Raw genomic sequence first — 18,681 nt, forward strand, 5'->3', positions numbered from 1 at the left:
TGATAGGCAAATACTATGGAATCTTTATTGAAACCTTCACATTTTAGTCAACATTGAAGTGGAAAGCTAATGCAATGATATAAAACATGGAAAATGCAAATGTGTGCCTTACAACTTAAAAGGGTAGCTATTACACTATTGCCTCACTCGACTAAAAAAGATATCTAGAGCTTGAAGGTGTATGCATTAAAACTAAGAACTTCAAGGCCATAATATTAACTCTCCCAAACTTCTGTCGTGTCCTATAAATTAAAATGACAGAACGAACAAAATTCATTCATGTAGTCTCTGCCCCATTTTAGCACTCTAGCAGCATCCCAGGTTTTGAACAAGCAGCAATGTTGGCTTTCAAAAGAAATGAAACATGTTCTCAAGGAACATTCATCACTTGTATTGACTGCAACATGTCTGAGACGGCAATGACAAGGTCACCAGATTTGATCAGATTTCTGGCCTTGAGCAATGAAAAGGTTCTGTTGAGATTGCTCTCCATATCATCTGTGAAGCTCAGGCGGAAAGGTATCAAGCCCCACTGAAGATTCAGTCGCCTACGCACAGATGAAGTGGTAGTAAAAGCAAAGATTGGGCAGTCAGGACGGCAACGAGACAATAGAGACGCCATGTGCCCTGTCTTTGTGTACACAAAAAGCGCATCCACCTCTAAATTATTGGCTGCCAAAGTTAAAACTCAATTTAGCATACATCATCATACAATGAAAAAGCAAACACAACTGAAAATTAAAAAGAGCTTTCGGGATCTCTTGAACATTAGAAGAGACTGAATATTAAATGAGTAAAACAAGTGTGTTAACCAGTCATTAATCAATATAGTGTTTCAGATATGAAAACTATATACTGTGAAATGGTCGTCAAAGAATATCTGGGTCAAGAACACAATATGCCTCTTATATTATGGTAAGTAAGAAAAAGAAACAATAATGAATTATTATTAAAGAAGACTTCCAGCATATACGTTTCTTTAAACAGACATTCTTACAGAAACTATCGTGGTTTTAGGCTCATTACCTTGTTTATAAAACTTAACAATTGGAAAGTAGTACAGCAACCTATAAAAAATAATTAACTTTGAACTTTTGAACAGTATAGACTGATGCGACAAATCAAATCAAATATACGACAGTGAAAGGCATAAAAAAATAAGGAAAACAAAGCAAGTTTAAGGCTTAAGACAGCTTACCCATCTTAGCAGCTGAATTGCAGATTTCTTCAGATATCTTTTCTGAAAAATAAGACCCAACTGATGGGAGCAACATAGCTTCATAGCGTTTTTCTTCCCTCCACCATCTCTCAATTCTCAAACTGACACTCCTTAAAACAGTTAAGGCCTTGTCAGGGTACTGGCCCATGGCTGATTCACCAGAAAGCATTAAAGCATCAGCTCGTTGTCTGACTGCTTCAGAAACATCTGCAACTTCAGCTCTTGTAGGTGTAGGGTACTCAATCATGGATTCAAGTAGCTGAGAGGCAACAATGACAGGCTTATTCAATTGCCTGCAAACCTGAACAATCCTTTGTTGAGCAGATGGAACCTGTTCTAAAGGTATTTGAGCTCCCAAGTCTCCTCGTGCCACCATAGCTCCGTCTGCCGCTAGAACGATCTCTTCTAAGTTCTTCAATGAGTCAATACTTTCTATCTTTGCAATGACAGAAATATCACTGCATCACCAGATTCATCACATTACAGTATTTCAATCTCAACTCTCAATATTAGCATATTAAAAAATATATATAATAAAGGCAACATTGAAAACAGTACATAAAATTGTATGGAGTGCTGATCTTAACAGACAGGATTAACATTAAAGGCCATATTACAAAAGCACAGAACTTTCACCACTTTGTCCTGCAGTTATTTTTGTTCGGAATAAGCTGTTTGAGATTTTTTGGAGAATATTGGGTCAGTTCTAAGGGTTACACCAGTTCCTCTTAATTCATTTCAGAGGTTTTGGTTTGGGCAAAGAGGATAAAATTGAGACATTGTATTGTCCTTGCAGTTCTTTGGTGTTTATGGAGGATTGTCCAAGCCTTTATAAGGACCACATTGGCCATATTTCTAGTCAATGTGGGATGTCAACACACCACCTCACACCTAGAAATGGACATTTAGAGCATAGATAAAGGAGGCTCAATAACAGATTTAAGATAGGCTTTGGTACATCTTAGAATTTGGACTTAGGACCTAACTCAATCCCACAAAGGTGGCAAAAGGCATACCAAAGGAATTGAGATGAGGAACCAGTGAAAGGGTTAGAGCCTCTTGGTGTTCTAAGGGAAGGCCCCTTTAGTCATTTGCATTCTTTACCACCTTATATTTTTGGGGTTCAGGTAAGGTGATAGACATTGCACCTCAGTGAAATTGATGTGGTATTCAAGACAAAAAGGAAGTCTCGTTAAAAGGTTCAAAAAGCATGCCAAATGCACAGGGCAAGAAGCACCAGGAGGATTAGATCCTCTGGTGTTTGAGGCAAGGCCCTTTGGTCAGACACCCGTCAATAGCACCTTCAGTGCCTGCTTGGTTCAGATAAGTCATTTGTCAAAAAAGCTAACTCAATGTGTAGGTCCACAGAAAAGGATCAAGGCATGTTCAAATATTGAGAGACAAATTTGGAAGAGATGAAATATGGATATAAATCTAACAAAGGAGATGAAACTGAATCAGATATAATTCAATAATTCATGGAACTTTGTCAATGGTGTTACTTGTTAATTAAGATTCCTTAATATAACAAAAGGGGTAAATAATAAAAGTATACTTCTCAACGGTGATATAATAATAGTACTAAAAATTATATGTTGCCAATAACTTTAAAAAGAAATTAAAAATGAAAAAAAAAGTTCAGTGCATACCTATCACGAGATCGTGCAGCAATATAGCTTTTAAGATGAGTAATAACTTCAGCAGACTTGACAAATGAAATAGCAATAAAATCAACACCCTCAGAAATACCAAAATCAATGTCTAACCAATCCTGCATATGGAAAATCAGATAAATGAATTACATTATTTGGGGCAGATGGTCTTTCTGACTAAAGGAAAATTGGCATCAATACATGAATCACCTGAAATCTAACATGACTGGTTAAAAGCATAAATCCCCCAACATTTGCATGATAACTATTAGACTTTAGATATTACTACAGATCCACAATGCACCATGGTAAATCACTCGTCATTTACCATATGCATTGCAAAGGTTCAAAACTTTTAAGATCATGGACGTGGTTTTGTCATCAACTTAGATAAATTGGGGGAATATAGCCTAAATTAATCCCTTGAGGAAGCAAGCAACATGATTATCAATCTTTCCCAAAACCATCAGATTGCTCCAATTTTGGGTCTTCATCCAGTACATAGACTGGTATATCGGAGTTATACTAAAGCTGGAATCGCTTGAGCACTGGCTTACAAACTCAAACAAAGTTGCTTGGGGGTTGCTCAACTTCCACCGAAGCTTCCAGTTGAAAGCACGGCCTCTAAGAGCCTTTATGGCCCTTGGTAGCCTCTCTGCCTTAAGTGTTCTTGTCAAAGCAAAGTACTCCTCAACCTTATGCTTCATTTCCTTCAAATTCTAGAATTTTTAATCTTCTCCAATGTCTTTGTTCCTCTAGTTCTTCTTTCCTCCAATGCTCGAACATCTTTTGATAATTTTCAAGAATTTCAACCTCCCAATGCTTTTCCACTTTTTCATCATAGAATCCAGTACCCAGTACCCAGTACCATGGTTCCAGGACCATAGCTCTGAAATTGATAGGAAATGGAACTCACTATTTAAGAAAAAAAATACTTAGATAACAGGGCTCTGATTACAAGGGAAAATTTGCAGGTATAGAAACTGAGAATGAAAACTTACCTGCCCTGTAGCTACTGCCATTCCAAAACTATCTAAGCGATTGCCTTCCTCTCTCATTTCGCCATTCTTCCCTAATACTAAGACAGCATCTAACTTTACCACAATGCTTCCTACACTTGTTTCCAAGTATGCAAGTTTGTTATAGCCTAGATAAATTCCTCATTTTCCCTTGCCCATATAAGAGTGCCTAATACATACAGATTAGAATCATCACAACCAACTTGTACCGTCATCGTTAGACCATTGGCTCTGCATGATAGTATCTATTCTAAATTCCTAATCTCTTAATTTTCACTTATAAAAAAACATTAAGAAAAAAGCAGTCCAGACAAATGACCCCAGGATGTCATTTCTATATATAATTTATCACGCCAAAGAACTCACTGTACTGATCTACAACTTCATGCATCAATTCAAGACAATGAGCACAAATCCTGGATACTTGCTTATGTCATAAGATAAGTACAAATAAGCTAAAATTAACTCTTTCATACACCCTTAATCAAGAGAAGTGCTACTCACATTTGGCATGCCTAGAACCAAAACAAGACCATAATGACGATACAAAATTGTTCAGAAAGTCCAAATTGAAGCAGAGTGCTTTTAAAGTATATCACTCATGTGAAAGTGTTGCAAGTGAAACTGGGAAAATATCAAATAACTAAATTTATCCAGGTGAAAGCCAAGCTTGAGGGCAAGAGATTATGGTATAAAAAATGAGAAAATGTAATATACAAACTGGTTATGGGATATGAAAAGAAGGCAAGAGATTCAGAATTCAGATCAAGGAAAACTGTATTAAAAATGAAGGAAAAGTTTCGGAAATTCAGCAAGATTTCAAAGGAAGGTTGAGGGGTTACTGCTACAAGGGACACACATTACACATATCAGAAATCAATGTTTTTATGCCATAGAGGTCAGTCATGTAAGCTATAGACCTATTGTTGGGCTTGCTAGGAAGATACAGAGGGAAACAGGAAAATAAATAAAGCTACACATGATCTTCACTGATCTAGAAAAAAACTATGATAAAATGCCATGAGAAATTACTTAATAGGATCTCAAGAATATAGGAATTTGTATCTTGTGTCTTTATTGACATAAAAGATGCATGACACGACAACCAGTTTGGCAACTCATGGAAATGTAACAAAAGATTTTCCTTTTTACCTTGGCATTAAGCATACTAATCAGGCAGTGGGCATATCTAAGAGTCCATGCCTCAATGCACATCTTTTGCAAAGAGAGGCTTCGGAATTAAAGAGTTTGCCATTAAGTGGGAATAATATGGAATACATATAATGCAAGTTCAATAACGTGTAAGTTAACAATGTTTTTGAAGTGAAAATTTATGAAGTATATCGTTCTGTAAGTTGCATAGTTTAGGTATCTTGGGTCCAACATAAAAAGTGGCAGGGATGTCACATCATGCATAGGTTTAAAGAGTTCAACGAAATAGAAAAAAGCTTTAATAATAATAATTTATGATAGCAAAGTGCTTATCGAACTTGCAGAATATCCTATTCAGCAACAATCATACCAACAACGCTCTAATAGTAGTGGGTCACTAGTGAATGTTGGGCAATAAAGTGCAAACAATAGCATAAAGTTGAGAAACACGGTAAAACCTACTGATGAGAAAACAATGGAAACGTGCCTAAGGTGGTGCGGTCATGGCTTGGTAGAAGAATGAGAAACTTTGATCAAAATTGAAGATGGTACAATTAAAAGGGGCAGAACCAGACTGCAGACGCATGAAAACTTTAAAGAAAAACCATTAAAAAAGACTCTAATGTCAATAACCAATTAGAATTTTTCTTAATTTTGGGTCAGTAGCCAAACAAGAATTACATTATATACAGTAACTATAAACCTTTTGTATAACTCGATAAACTCAGGGTTGCCGGAGTTCTAGGGACCTCCTATGCACACCAGTAGCTCCCAACTATGACCTAGGATTTAATAATACAACAATAGGAATACTATAGCATTGGCAAGATTTGTTTCTTCACTCAAGGCAAAGTTGACAACAAAAATAAATATTATACTCCAAAAAATATAGCAATAAAGAGATGCAATGCAAGGAAGCAAAAGGCAAAGGAGGAATTGGCAACCTTGGAAGAAATAGTAGGGAGCATGGCATTCCTTTCTCTCACCAAACTACCATTCCTCCAAAATGTGAGATTGGCCCGCGGCAGCAACAAGCCAGGATCAGTACAACGGCACTTTACATCTGGACCTATTTTCTGAATCACCTCAAACCTAACCATTCCTCCATCCACCAAAAGTTCATCCCCCACTTTCACATCTGCCACATCACATCACATTGCAATCATTAGAGTCTAACAACAAAACAAACAATTGCTAAAATTTGATTAAGTTAGTTAACCTTCAGCGAAGCCTTCATAATTGACATTGATGGTGCGTTGGGGAAGCGCCGAATCGAAGGCTCTAACACTGAAAGTCCAGATCTCACCGTCCTGCAGCAAGCAAGAGAGTAATACATTATACAATACAATGAGTATTGAATCGAAGAAGTGATGATAACAAAAAGGGAAAATTAATTAATGAATAGTAATAGTACATCGGCTTTGGCGGAGGAAGCTCCGCCGAGATCACCCATGTGAATCTCGCTGCCTTCGGTGTCCATCATGATGGCGACAGCGAAGCCCTTCTCGTGGTTGAGCCTCCGGACGCGGTCGATGACCTCCTTGTGCCACTCCCTGGTGCCGTGGCACATGTTGATTCTGGCGACGTTCATGCCTCCGACGGCGAGGGCCTCCAGCTGGTCGAAGCCGCATGTGGCGGGGCCCACAGTGCAGACGAGCTTGGTCCTGCGCGTGCTGCGGAAGCCGTTCTCCTTGAGCTCGGCCTCCGTGACGGCGTCCACCTCGATGGAGCTCGGATCGGAGGGGGGCGGGGAGGGGGCACCGTTGTTGTCGGAGACCAGGATTTCCGGGGAGGAGGAGGCGCGGAGGGAGGGGAGGCGGCGGTGGGCGGCGGAGCGCGGGAGGAGGAGGGTGGGGGGTGGGAGGTGGGTGGGAATGGCGGTGGGGGGAGGGGTGAAGAGGCGGAGGTGGAGGGAGTGTGAGACTGACATGGTGGCGCGTGGCGGAGAGATAGAGAGGGAAATGAGGTGCGAGTTCGAAAGTAGAAAATAGAAATCTAAGTGCGTTTGGGTTTTGAGTGTTGTTATTAACGGAGTTGCAGTTGTCTCTAAACCCAACTGCGGAGACTACGAGGTGCCAGCTCTGTCTCCTTTCCTTTAATGTGCTGTGCTGGCTAAGAAGTGCGTTTTTCCGTTAGGGTAAGTAAATGCTACTATACACGCAAAAAATATAAACTAAGAAGAATTTTAATAGAATATACCAATATAAATTTAAATGTCTAAAATTACGTATAATTTATACAAGTTTTTTCAAATTTAAATTTGTTATTACGGGTATTAAAAGTGGTGCCATGGTGTGATGTGTGTTGATGGTTTTATTCTTGGTAGCTAACCAAGAAATGTTTGCAAATTTATGTTATAGGGTTCTATTTATAAAGTATTTATCAATCTGGGTTTGTTTTTAAATTATTTACCGGGGGTCCATTTTTTACAAGCTTGCGCAGCTACCAATGACGATATACCTTCAACCGCCATTGCCACTAGCGAGGAAGCTGCTTACGTGGACATGTCGCTATTGATGTTGGCACGCTGACGTGGTTAGCATGCAGAGGATACCGCCATTGACAATGGCGAGTCTAGTGACATGGAGCTAGAATCGCCCCTCCCATTGGGGAGACATGCACAGCACGGGCAGCTAGGGCATAGGCTTGCAGCAGCAGTTTGAAGACGCAAAAGGTTGCAGAGGAGGCAACTTTTCATATATCGCCATTACTAATGGCGAGAAATGCACAGTTGCAACGCCCCTTCTATAAAAAAAAAAAAAAAAAATCCTCCATTAGAAAATATTTCATCTCCTCCCCAAGTTCCTCTATAAAAAAAAATCCTCCATTAGAAAATATTTCATCTCCTCCCCAAGTTCCTCTTTAAAAAAAAAAATCTTCCATTAAAAAAAAATCTTGCATAGAACGCGTATACTCTTATCCTCTCCTCCCCAAGTTCCTCTATAATATTTCATCTTCTCCTTCTCCTACATGTGTCTTCCTGCGTTTTGCTCCTACTATTGGCGATATACTCATTTCTTGTCACAAATAAAATATATTCTACAAAAATTAAAATATATTCTTCAAAATAAAAAATCTAATTCCAAAAATTACTAAACTTAAACTTCAGCTTCAAATTTCATTCTAACCACATAAGTTATTACTTCAAAATAAATAATTTGTAAATGATAAAAATTATTCAAAAATTTAACTTGAAAGAGAATGAAGGAAAGCTTATAAAAAAATCACTCAACAACAATACAAATTGTTACTTCAAATAAATAAAATCTGAACGTGGAATCAACAAATTTCAACAAATTTTAAAGGCTTTCTGCTTTTTTTGCTTTCTTTCTCTCTTCACGAATCACTACAAATTTTAAAGGGACAACCTGCCTGTTTAAAGGAAGGAAACAATGTTCAGGACAAGAGTCTCGCTATTACCACTGGCGAGAAACCACTGCCCTAGTTGTGTCTCTTATCTTTGCGTGCATGTGACTCTGATCTACACAATGCCCTAGCCTATAAGCTATATTGCCAGACGCATTGGCGGTACGCTCCTCCACGTCAGCCTAACTCGTCATCACCATTGGCGGGACGTCCATGTCATCTTCTTTCTCGCCAACGGCGATGGCGATTCCGCCTTCATCGCCAATCGCAATTGCGACTTCCATGCAGAACAGACCTTCCTCGTTAAATCTTTAGAAACAGACCCTATTACGTAAATAATTTCTAAATAGGATCCTCTGACGTAAATTTACCAAGAAATGTCACTATTTATTTATACTTTTTTGGGGAAGAAGAGTACTAGTGATATTATATAAATAGAAATATGTAAAAAAATAGAAATAGAAATAAGTTGTAAACAAATGTCACAAAGATTTGTAACTAAACTAAAATAATGTATTTAAATATGTTCATTGATCTTGCAATGAAAAGTAAAATAATATTCAATTGAGTGGATCTCATACCGACAATAATATTATCATCTCGATTCACATTATTTTTTAGGTTTACATTGACGAATGACAACAATATTATTATTTCTTTATTCATTCAAATGTAAAAATCACATATAACATAAAGGATAAATTTTTTAAGTGAAATATTTGTCAATTGAAAACATATCTTATAAAAAAAAGATTTGTATGGCTTAGTAGTGTCTTTTTTATTAATTAGGAATGAGTGACTTAACTTGTAAGACATTTTGCAACTAAAATAAATTAGCATCTTTTGTCAACTTTGTTTTTAAACACCATAAATCCCAATGTATCAAACCCATATCTACCCATCAGAGTGTTAAAATCACGATCAACATGTAAGACATTTTGCATCTCCATCCCACAAGCTTTGATAACAACTTTAAACTAAAACTCATCCATAATTGAAATTCATCATCCATCAAATAATGCCACCCACCACCAAAACCACCATAATCGCAAATTGACAACATAGAACCACCATTGAAGTTAGTGACCACAACTTCAACAAGTGACCATTGTCCTTGCACTCCCACCATCGAAGAAGCCACCCTTCAAACCCCTACTTCACAACTCCTTCTACTTGTCTTCATTTCCTTAAGGACTACACATTCACCTTTTTGTTTTGCATATCAAGTTCATGTCCTATGAGACATTTTTAGTTCCCTTATAAGTTGGGCTAATAAAGTATCCATCTCACTACTGTTAAAGGCTACGAGTGTCCACCTGGGATAATACTATCATTTTTCTCAAAGTTCTCTTATAGGTTTGGAGTCAATAATCAAGTTTGTAAATATGAAAAATATATTTGTTAGAAAAAGTCTGTCTCACAAATAAATCTTAATATTTATAGAGAATAGTTCTTAAGTCATAAAAGAAGATATTTTGTATTCACTTTTGCTTAATCTTTAAAATGAGGAGACATATTTTATGAAATTAAAACTTGAATGATTACAATTATCTACTAAAAATTATATGAAAATAAAATTTATAATTAAGCCAGTAAAAGGACAAATTAGAACATAAATAAGAAAACAATAATTCTAGTTTGTGTTGAAAGGTTGCACAGAGCTTTGAAACTATGATCATACATACTACTTCAATCCCAAAACTGACTAATAATAAAATGATAGTTTTAAAAACGATAATTGTTGAATAAATAATTAAAGTTTTCTACGTGGCAGCAAATCAATGCGCTCCACGTCATTCTAAACTTCAAGACGCCGTTCCTTTCTTCCATGGATATCCAAATCAAAATTGTAAATTCGTTCCCAAATTGGAAACTGGGGTTCCTTTCAATTCAACGATTCCAATTCACACAGCAAACAACTCCGATTCTCTTTACAACCTAATTAGAAACAACGGTGCCAGGTTCGATTGAATCTTTCTTCACGCTTTTTGCTCATTTTATCAATCCGCAAACTTGACATTCTGATCCAACGCAAGCTCGACGCTTTTTTGGCTGAAACTCAGGTTTTCAGATACCCTTTTTGTTCCTGATTAATGGGTTTGGTCTGTGGATTGTATAGGTGATTAAGTTAGAAGCAGATAGAGGATGGGGGCAATGATATCTAGGTTCTGGTTTTTGTTATTCCCTGCAAAGGAGTATAAAATTGTTGTAGTTGGGTTGGATAATGCGGGAAAGACCACAACCCTTTATAAATTGCACTTGGGTGAGGTTGTCACAACCAACCCTACTGTAGGAAGCAACGTGGAAGAGCTCGTCTACAAAAATATACGATTTGAGGTACCTTCACTTATCACTTTACTACTTCATTTATTTTGTTTTAATGTGTTGATTTGGTTTCAAAGGTTTAACGTTCTTTTTATTTGTTGCCGAATATGTATGAGTACGGGACTTGTTTATTCTTAATCTTTCATTAGTCTGATCAAAGTTCTGCCCGGAAAGCACCCTATGACCCTTATTAGTAAATAATAGACTACTAGCAGTTAAATTCACCAGCACTCACGGCATCCAAACATCTTTAAAAAAAAATACAGAAACATATACGTCTGTTTGGTTTCCATGAAAATTGTGTTTTGTAGACCGGATGCATGTTTTCTATTTCAAGGATTATTGACATGTAGTTGATCCCTCCTAGAGACCAGATCTGATTGTTGTTTTCTCCCGGTGCATTTGATTGGGGTAGAATGAAGAAGAGAGAAGGGATTTTTTTTTTTTTTTAAAAAAATCTTCTCATTTGGTTTAGAAATTTGAAGAGAAGGGAAAACGCACATGCTTTCTCTTGCAAACCAAACGAGGGAATTCCCTTCTCTTTCCTCCATTGTAATTTATTCCCTCTCCTCCTTTGAACCAAATGCAGGAGGGGAAGTGTAGAAGGGATGTCTGAAATTGAAAACATTTATTTCTACTTTTCTTTTTTGGGCTTCAGGTAGAACAGGCATTTATAACCCTTCCTCGAGTCCTTTGCTAGCTAATTTTTTTTTTCCCAATCTGGTTAAGGGATGGATCTGGTTTGCATAACAATCCACATGAATGTTTTTAAAAATATTTGGTATTGAATATTTCGAAGCTTTACTACTGTGCAGGATTAAGACATTACTCATTACACTTTGTCATTCATTTCAGGTCTGGGATCTTGGCGGACAAGAAAGACTGAGGACATCATGGGCAACATATTACCGAGGAACGCATGCTGTTATTGCGGTGATTGACAGCAGTGATAGAGCCAGGATCTCTATCATAAAGGATGAACTTTTTAGGTTGCTGGGGCATGAAGATTTACAACATTCTGTCATTCTTGTCTTTGCTAATAAACAAGATATCAAGGATGCTATGACTCCTGCTGAGATCACTGATGCACTATCCCTTCACAGCATCAAGGATCATGATTGGCATATACAAGCTTGCTGTGCCCTATCAGGAGAAGGGTTGTATGATGGTCTTGGATGGATTGCCCAGCGAGTAACTGGCAAAGCCCCAACATGATGTTGTGTTGCTGAAAACCTGGGATGAGATTCATTTTTCATGTATTGAATTTATGTCATAAGTGACACATTCTATGTATCATTTATACTTAAAAGAGCCAAGCTAGATTGTAGATTCTTGCAGTTTCACTTTGTGTAATCGAGCAGATCATTTACCAAAGATCTATAGACATGCCTTATTCCACACGCTTTGCAATGAAAAAAAATTATATATACATATATACTGTCATCATGGGTTGGTAATTATCGTCTAAGCAATTAAGCTGTCATCTGAAACATAAAAACTATGTATTTTCTATAATTGTCATCCGCACATGGGAGCATGCATGAAAATTTGCCAATAACAATATTGTTTCAAATCTCAATTTCTAGACCAATCATGGATTAGAAAGGGGGGGAAGGGAGCGGGGTTGGCAATTAGCATTGATCATCATCAGAGAATCCAGCATCTACAGCAGCTTTTAGAATCTTGGGGGCCTTCAAACCACCGATCCCATGTAGGACTTAGGGGACCAACTGATCTGTCAAACCCCCCCAAAAAAAATTGTTACACATCAAAGATAGCACGTGGTTGCAACGTAAATAAAAGTTCACTTAAGAGATCTTACGATGGTAGTAATGGATCAGGTTTTGTTTCCACATTGATGAGCATTCTGGCAAAACAAAAACCGGATGGAAATTCAAAGTTAAACCAGCACAAATTATATACATTATCGAATCATTTTCTACTTCTAAGCTTACATTTTGCACGATGTAGATGCTTTCTCCATCCTTTCAAGTTGTTCCAGCTCTTCCTGCATTCATTTTATAGTGACTATTGAGTATTGAAAACTAGAACTAAATACGGGTAATTGATAAGGGAGGCTAAGAACCACAATCAGCCTTTCCTATGAAAAGCTCACCAGACGGCTTCTTAGACCTCCCATACATTTTCATCAAAGACTACGGAATTTAATCCTACATAAATAGTGAATATATGAGCATCATAATAGTGAAACTGAAAGGCAATGTGCATGCCAAACAGCATAGATCAAATGGCACAAATCCCTTACTGCAAGCGCTAGATCCCAGGATGGAATCCTGGGCAAGCTGCTTTACCTGAATCCTATGCCTACCATCCCCCTCCTGAACTCGGTCACACCTAGCCTTAGGGAAAAAATGTAGAAAAAGGAAAAGGGCAATGTAAACAAGACCACATGGAAGAGGATTGGAGTATTGGACTACCCTTTAGTCAAGGGCGACAACTACAATTGCCTTCCCCTTTCTCTTTGGGAAGCCATATCTAGTCATCCTGACCAGAAAAGAACATTCAGTTCCACAGGGTATTCTGAAACTTGTACCTCAAAAAATAAGCATGAAAGAGTTTTCATGTCCTTAGAATTTTCATATCCCATCTCCCTAAAGATTAAGATACAAACGGAAAATAATAAAACCAATAACAAGACTCCTAACAATGAGCTTATGCCAACTATGAGGGATATATAATAAACAGAGAAGGAAGCAGTTTCACAGGTATGTAGTCCAAAAAATATTTAATCCTCCCTGTCCAACGGTGCTACCCACTTATAGAACGGATTTACATAGTTGGCCTTGGCCACTTAAAGCATTAAAAAAAAATCAACCTATATATCTAAGAAATTAATGGTTGCTTCTTTCTCTCCTCCATGGATGAAGTGGGCCTCATGATGGATTACCAAATAATCTTAACTGGGTAAGGACTTGATAACATATTCCAGATCATGAAACTGTTATTAAACAAGATAATAATATTTGACAGAGATGATCACTAAAAAGTTACAAGTGGCCCCCTTATCAACTTCACTGGTCTTTGGCAAATCACCGAAAGAGACAAAGGAGGGGGCAGTGAATGACCTTTGCAACATTATATGATTGCTTAATTACTCCTAGTAACCTTGATGCCGATAAGGTTAATAGCACAGGATTTTGCTAGTTCTCCGAACATCCAATGATATGATTGCTTAATTGCATATCCTTAACAGGAGCTCAAAAGGGTGTTGGCACTGATCTATCCAGTTTGACAAACCCCCAATTTGATGTTTCTAAATTTCCTTCACACCTAAATTTGAATCTTTTAGGTTGGTAAGGATAAATGAAGGCAACAAATCTAAATCAAGTTCTTAGAGCATACTCTCCATTCCCCAATTCAATACGCCATACCTTCTTGTAAGTGATCTAAAATATCAAATTTTGGTTTCTAATATGTCATAGAACTTACAATTCATTATCTATACCTTCGCCAGCTCACATAGAAAAAGAGGAACCAAAGAATTGGAAGGATTTTGGTGATAAATCATATTCCCTCTGTGGTCTGTCCCATGTTTTAAAGATTGCTAGTTGAGAAATGGAATCTCAAATCTCAATTATTACCAAAAACAGGGTTGAACCATTTGAGTAATTGATGCTTAATTGCTTATAACGGTACAAAGTGAATCAAAACAGTGGGGAAATAATAAATTATTGATAAATGAGAAGCAAATGCAAACAGCAAGGTTTATTTTGGAATGATGGAGGTCCTACTTCATGAAATTATTACCCCCCAGTTCCAGTAAACACTCATCAGAAAATAACCCAAGAAGGTACATTCATATATTAAGCCAACTATGTCAACGGCAATTATATCTAAAAGGAGGTGGACTAGCTAAATTTCTCCAACTTGTTTATTTTTGTTGACTACAAAAATATTATCAAAAACAAAAACACTACCACAATCCCTGCAGGGCCAACTTTGTCCCATAAACAGAAAATGCTAAAGTTGATTTGTGCGCAATGTTGTTAAAATAACCATCATAGTGTCGCCATAACACTATAACAAGGCATTCAACCCCTTTGCCATAGGCAATTTATGAAGGGAAGCCCACTATGGCGGCGCCATATGCCACAATGGTGTGATTATATGGCAGAATTTTGGTTACCCACCATTGATAAACTTGTTTGTGCATAAATAAACATTTAGAAAAATCACCTGATATTTTAATATAGAAAATTTCATAAAATTTTCAACCGGCAATCTTTGTTGTTAGACAGTTATGAGTGATGGTAACCTGGATAAAGTTTTTAAAGGCATGTTTGGTTCTATATCTTGGATGTGATTTTAAGAAGCTAATAGTTATAGTTTTCACATTCTAAAGGTGATTCTTTCTCCCCAGGTTCCCAACATGCAATACAACGCTGAACCTTTGATACAACTATCAAGTGAAAGATCTCAGTCTCTCTCCCTTGCTCAATAGATGTCTCTCCAAATATTTGAAACGCAGCAGCTGAGTTTCAGCAAATCCCTTCAAAAGTCAAGGTGCATATTCCATTTTTGCATTATTACAATTATGAATTATATAAGGTTTTTAAAATTCTATCGCTGTTTTAAGTAAAGCAGCCACTAGTAAAAAGAGTGATAAAGTAGATTGTAAATTTAGAGTCATCTGAAAGAAAAACTGTGCCCCTGAGTGTAACTAAATGAACTTTCTGGCAGTTTCCTACAAAATGAAAATGCAAAATTGTCCAAAAACCGCAACTTACGACATGAGTAAGCAAGAAACGACAAAAATTAAAGTAAAAAAAACAACATCGGTTTAATTATACTATCTCAATCATTAAGCTTTGGTCGCTGTAATGACAGATTGACAGTGCATATAGACAGATTAATCTATTAATCTTAGAAAAGTGAAGCTTCCTAAGCAAAGACTCAGGAACGGTTGATATCTTCAACTGAAATGTTTCCACATCTAAAGATAACTTTGCCAGTTAAAATCGCATTTTGTTCATTAAGAATAATTGATAATCAAAACCCAAACGCCTTTTTAACAGGTAAACAATTAATATATCAAAACATTAATTATGATATCCAGAAAATATTCATTGGGGAAACAATAACCAAACTACCAGTAGTTTGGTCCTTCAAAGATACACTTGACATCAATCTGATCCTCTAAAGATATGCAACATCAAATCAGGAACCCTTAGATTAAAAAATACACCAAATCAATCCTTTTGTCTAGCTAATTGACACAAACTTGAACCATTTTCATGTCAATTTAAATATTCAGAGGACTGATTGGAATTCAAAAATCTTTGTAGGACCAAATTGGTGTAAATGTAAGTGTATATTTTGGAAAACCATGCATTTAATAAAATAACTACCCTTTTAACTATCAGGAGGCCACACTATAGTTGAGGTTCACGGACCACAATAACATGTACCTCTCCAATCTGCACATTAATTTCTTAAACAGTGTTTCCACAAACAAAAACTCATAAATCAAGCTGACAGAAGAATACCCCAGCAATCAACCAAATAATTTTTTGTTGTTGTTAATTTGTAGGCAACGTCATCAGGTTCACAGATAGCATTTGTCTCTGATAATACCGACACACCAACAAAGAAAAGTTAAAACCTTTCTCAAACTCATTTTACCATCTCTCGTTGAGAAGAACCAAAAAAAAAAAAGTAAACCAATCAAAAAGCAAAGCAAAAGGCCAATGGAAAAAACGACACAAACAGAGAACAATCAAAAACAAACAGAAAAAAATCACCACCCCACCAATGAACAAAACCCCAAGATATAAATTATGAAGAGAAGAAAAAAAAGAGTACGTACCTCTAAGAATCGTGCTTCTTGCTCCAAGCGTTTGAGTTCAGCATGTATCCTATGTTTCCCTCTTGTATCTGCGGAAGACAGAGACTGAACCCTGTGGGTCATGGGGCTTGCGGATTCAGGCCCACCGGATTCCATTTTCCGAGAGAGAAGGGGTGGCAATGGAAAATAAAAAATCTTAAAATCCCTAGCTTGCAAATAGAGTTGGATATGATTATGATTATAAAAGAGAGGTGATTGAGTTAGAGTGCATTGAAGAAGAAATCTTGATGGACCCCATGATCAAGTGCTGGCCATGGAATTGAAAGCAGAAGCAGAAGGGTGGGTTCAGAAAACAATAGAGCAGGATCTAAGCGTACTGAAAACGCAGAGACAGAGACAGGTCACAAGGGCGTTGTGTTTGGTGAACAAAGAATATAAGAGAGAGAGGTTAAGGGGTGTTTGGAGTTTGAAGAGTGTATTGAGAGTTGGAGCGGAAAATGGGGGTGAAAAAGAAAACTTGTTTCAAGTGTTGAAGTCGAAGTTGTCGTTTTTGGGTGCTGTTGTTGGAATTCGAACACAACATCAAAGCTGGTTTTCTTTTGAGTTTCTCATTTTTTGTGTCCAAAAAAAAAAATACTTTCTCTCTCTCTCTCTCTTTTCTTTCTGACTTTGAGACTCTTTTGATTTTTAAGCACGCGGTGAGGTGTTTAAACTCACTGGCTATTATGGTTTGGTTTTATTTTATGCAAACAAACAAAATTGTTAGGACAGATGAGATTTTACTGTTTTTAAGGATAAATTAGCTGTCAATTTTGTAAGTACTTCCATGTTTACTTTTTAATTGTCCAATTTTTAATAAAAAAAGATTTTTATTTATATGTAATTTTTAAAGTTCAAGTAATATTGATTCTTTTTTTTCAATTATATCCTTATTCTAATTAATCACTTACATTTTTTTATAAAATTAAATGATAAATAATTGAAAACTTCAAAAAAAAAAAATTAAATGCAGATTACATACGTTCCCTGCTTCTCCACAAATGAAATGTCAACCAATAGAAAATTATGAACATGCATTAGTTATGGAGAGAGAAATAGAAATATACAATAATTATGGACATTGAAAAAAACGTGGAGCTAGAAAAGGAACTTAATAGAGAAAGTGTATCATTTTATTATTATATAAGAACAGAGAAAATACTAAATAAGACAAAAAAACAAACAAGTAAAATAGAGTGAACGAAAATAAAATAAAAAAATAAATAAAATAAAAAAGAGAGTATTTAATTTTTTAAAAATAAAAAATAACAAATATTTTAAAATTAATTTAAAGATAAAGATTTAATAGTTGAAGAAAAACAACTATTTAAAAAAAAACAAACTTAACTCATTTCCTTAGTGATAAAAAGGACAATACAATATGATATCATATGATAAATGGTTGAATTAGCTTTATCCATAGTTGCCTGAGCTAGAGTCTGGACAACTATAGTAATTAAACCCTCCTAATAACTTCAACCTGCAAGTATGGAGAATTTGACAGAAGGTGCTTGCAATGATCAATTAAAGCACCAACTTCAGATATATCAGGTGTTGGGTCGTGGATTATCTAAAACTCCCTTAAAGTCAGAAAACAACACATTTTCTTTGGAAAATAATAGATTGTCATTTAATAAAAATTGTGATAATTGATTATCAACCATTAAGAATCAATTATTTTGTACGGGAAGTGATTTTACTGTACTATTTTTGTGTTGTTTTGTTTCACATTTTTTTTCCATTCTTATTTACATACAATAAGTCGCACATCATTTTTTACTTCTCTTTTATTTATACTTTTTCTTCTTTACTTCTCTTCAATTTCTCATATACCAAACGGATCCTAAAAATAAGGTATTTTGAACTTGAACCTAGTCTCTGCAACATAAAACAGATAAATTCACTTGTGATAAAAAAAAATAGTTGTATAAGTATAAAGATCAAGATATTAAATATAGACATTTTAGTCCAAAATATAATAGTATGGTAGTCCCATTAATTTTTTTTAATGCATGTACATCAAACTTAAACATAAAAAAGATTGAAATGATCTATTGGTTGAATAGAGCATATGAGTTGTTGTAAACCTCCTATTCCATGTCT

At 36.1% G+C, this 18,681-nt stretch overlaps 3 protein-coding genes across 4 annotated transcripts; 1 reads left to right on the top strand and 2 right to left on the bottom strand.

Annotated features, from left to right (window-relative positions):
* LOC100787043 (pyruvate kinase isozyme A, chloroplastic) lies at positions 1 to 7,192 on the bottom strand. The gene is made up of 6 exons (XM_026127340.2): positions 6,457 to 7,192; positions 6,262 to 6,352; positions 5,987 to 6,180; positions 2,869 to 2,990; positions 1,199 to 1,677; positions 1 to 672 (listed from the first exon to the last, which is right to left on the bottom strand). Exons 1-6 carry the CDS (start codon positions 6,970 to 6,972, stop codon positions 371 to 373), a joined length of 1,704 nt encoding a protein of 567 aa, XP_025983125.2. The 5' UTR covers positions 6,973 to 7,192; the 3' UTR covers positions 1 to 370.
* Positions 7,193 to 9,965: 2,773 nt separating this feature from the next.
* Positions 9,966 to 12,131, top strand: LOC100813814 (ADP-ribosylation factor-like protein 5). Of its 2 annotated transcripts, XM_006606334.4 has the most exons (3): positions 10,184 to 10,369; positions 10,528 to 10,745; positions 11,589 to 12,131. In XM_006606334.4, exons 2-3 carry the CDS (start codon positions 10,554 to 10,556, stop codon positions 11,946 to 11,948), a joined length of 552 nt encoding a protein of 183 aa, XP_006606397.1. In that variant the 5' UTR covers positions 10,184 to 10,369; positions 10,528 to 10,553; the 3' UTR covers positions 11,949 to 12,131. The 2 variants fall into 2 exon arrangements, with proteins under 2 accessions (XP_040869400.1, XP_006606397.1); XM_041013466.1 differs by having other exon boundaries at positions 9,966 to 10,745.
* A 5-nt stretch (positions 12,132 to 12,136) lies between these two features.
* LOC100812916 (guanine nucleotide-binding protein subunit gamma 2) lies at positions 12,137 to 17,249 on the bottom strand. Its single transcript, XM_003556345.5, has 4 exons — positions 16,561 to 17,249; positions 12,689 to 12,741; positions 12,556 to 12,600; positions 12,137 to 12,468 (listed from the first exon to the last, which is right to left on the bottom strand). Exons 1-4 carry the CDS (start codon positions 16,693 to 16,695, stop codon positions 12,381 to 12,383), a joined length of 321 nt encoding a protein of 106 aa, XP_003556393.1. The 5' UTR covers positions 16,696 to 17,249; the 3' UTR covers positions 12,137 to 12,380.
* Positions 17,250 to 18,681: the final 1,432 nt, after the last annotated feature.

This window comes from Glycine max, chromosome 20 (assembly GCF_000004515.6).
Source record: "Glycine max cultivar Williams 82 chromosome 20, Glycine_max_v4.0, whole genome shotgun sequence".
NCBI lineage: Eukaryota > Viridiplantae > Streptophyta > Magnoliopsida > Fabales > Fabaceae > Glycine > Glycine max.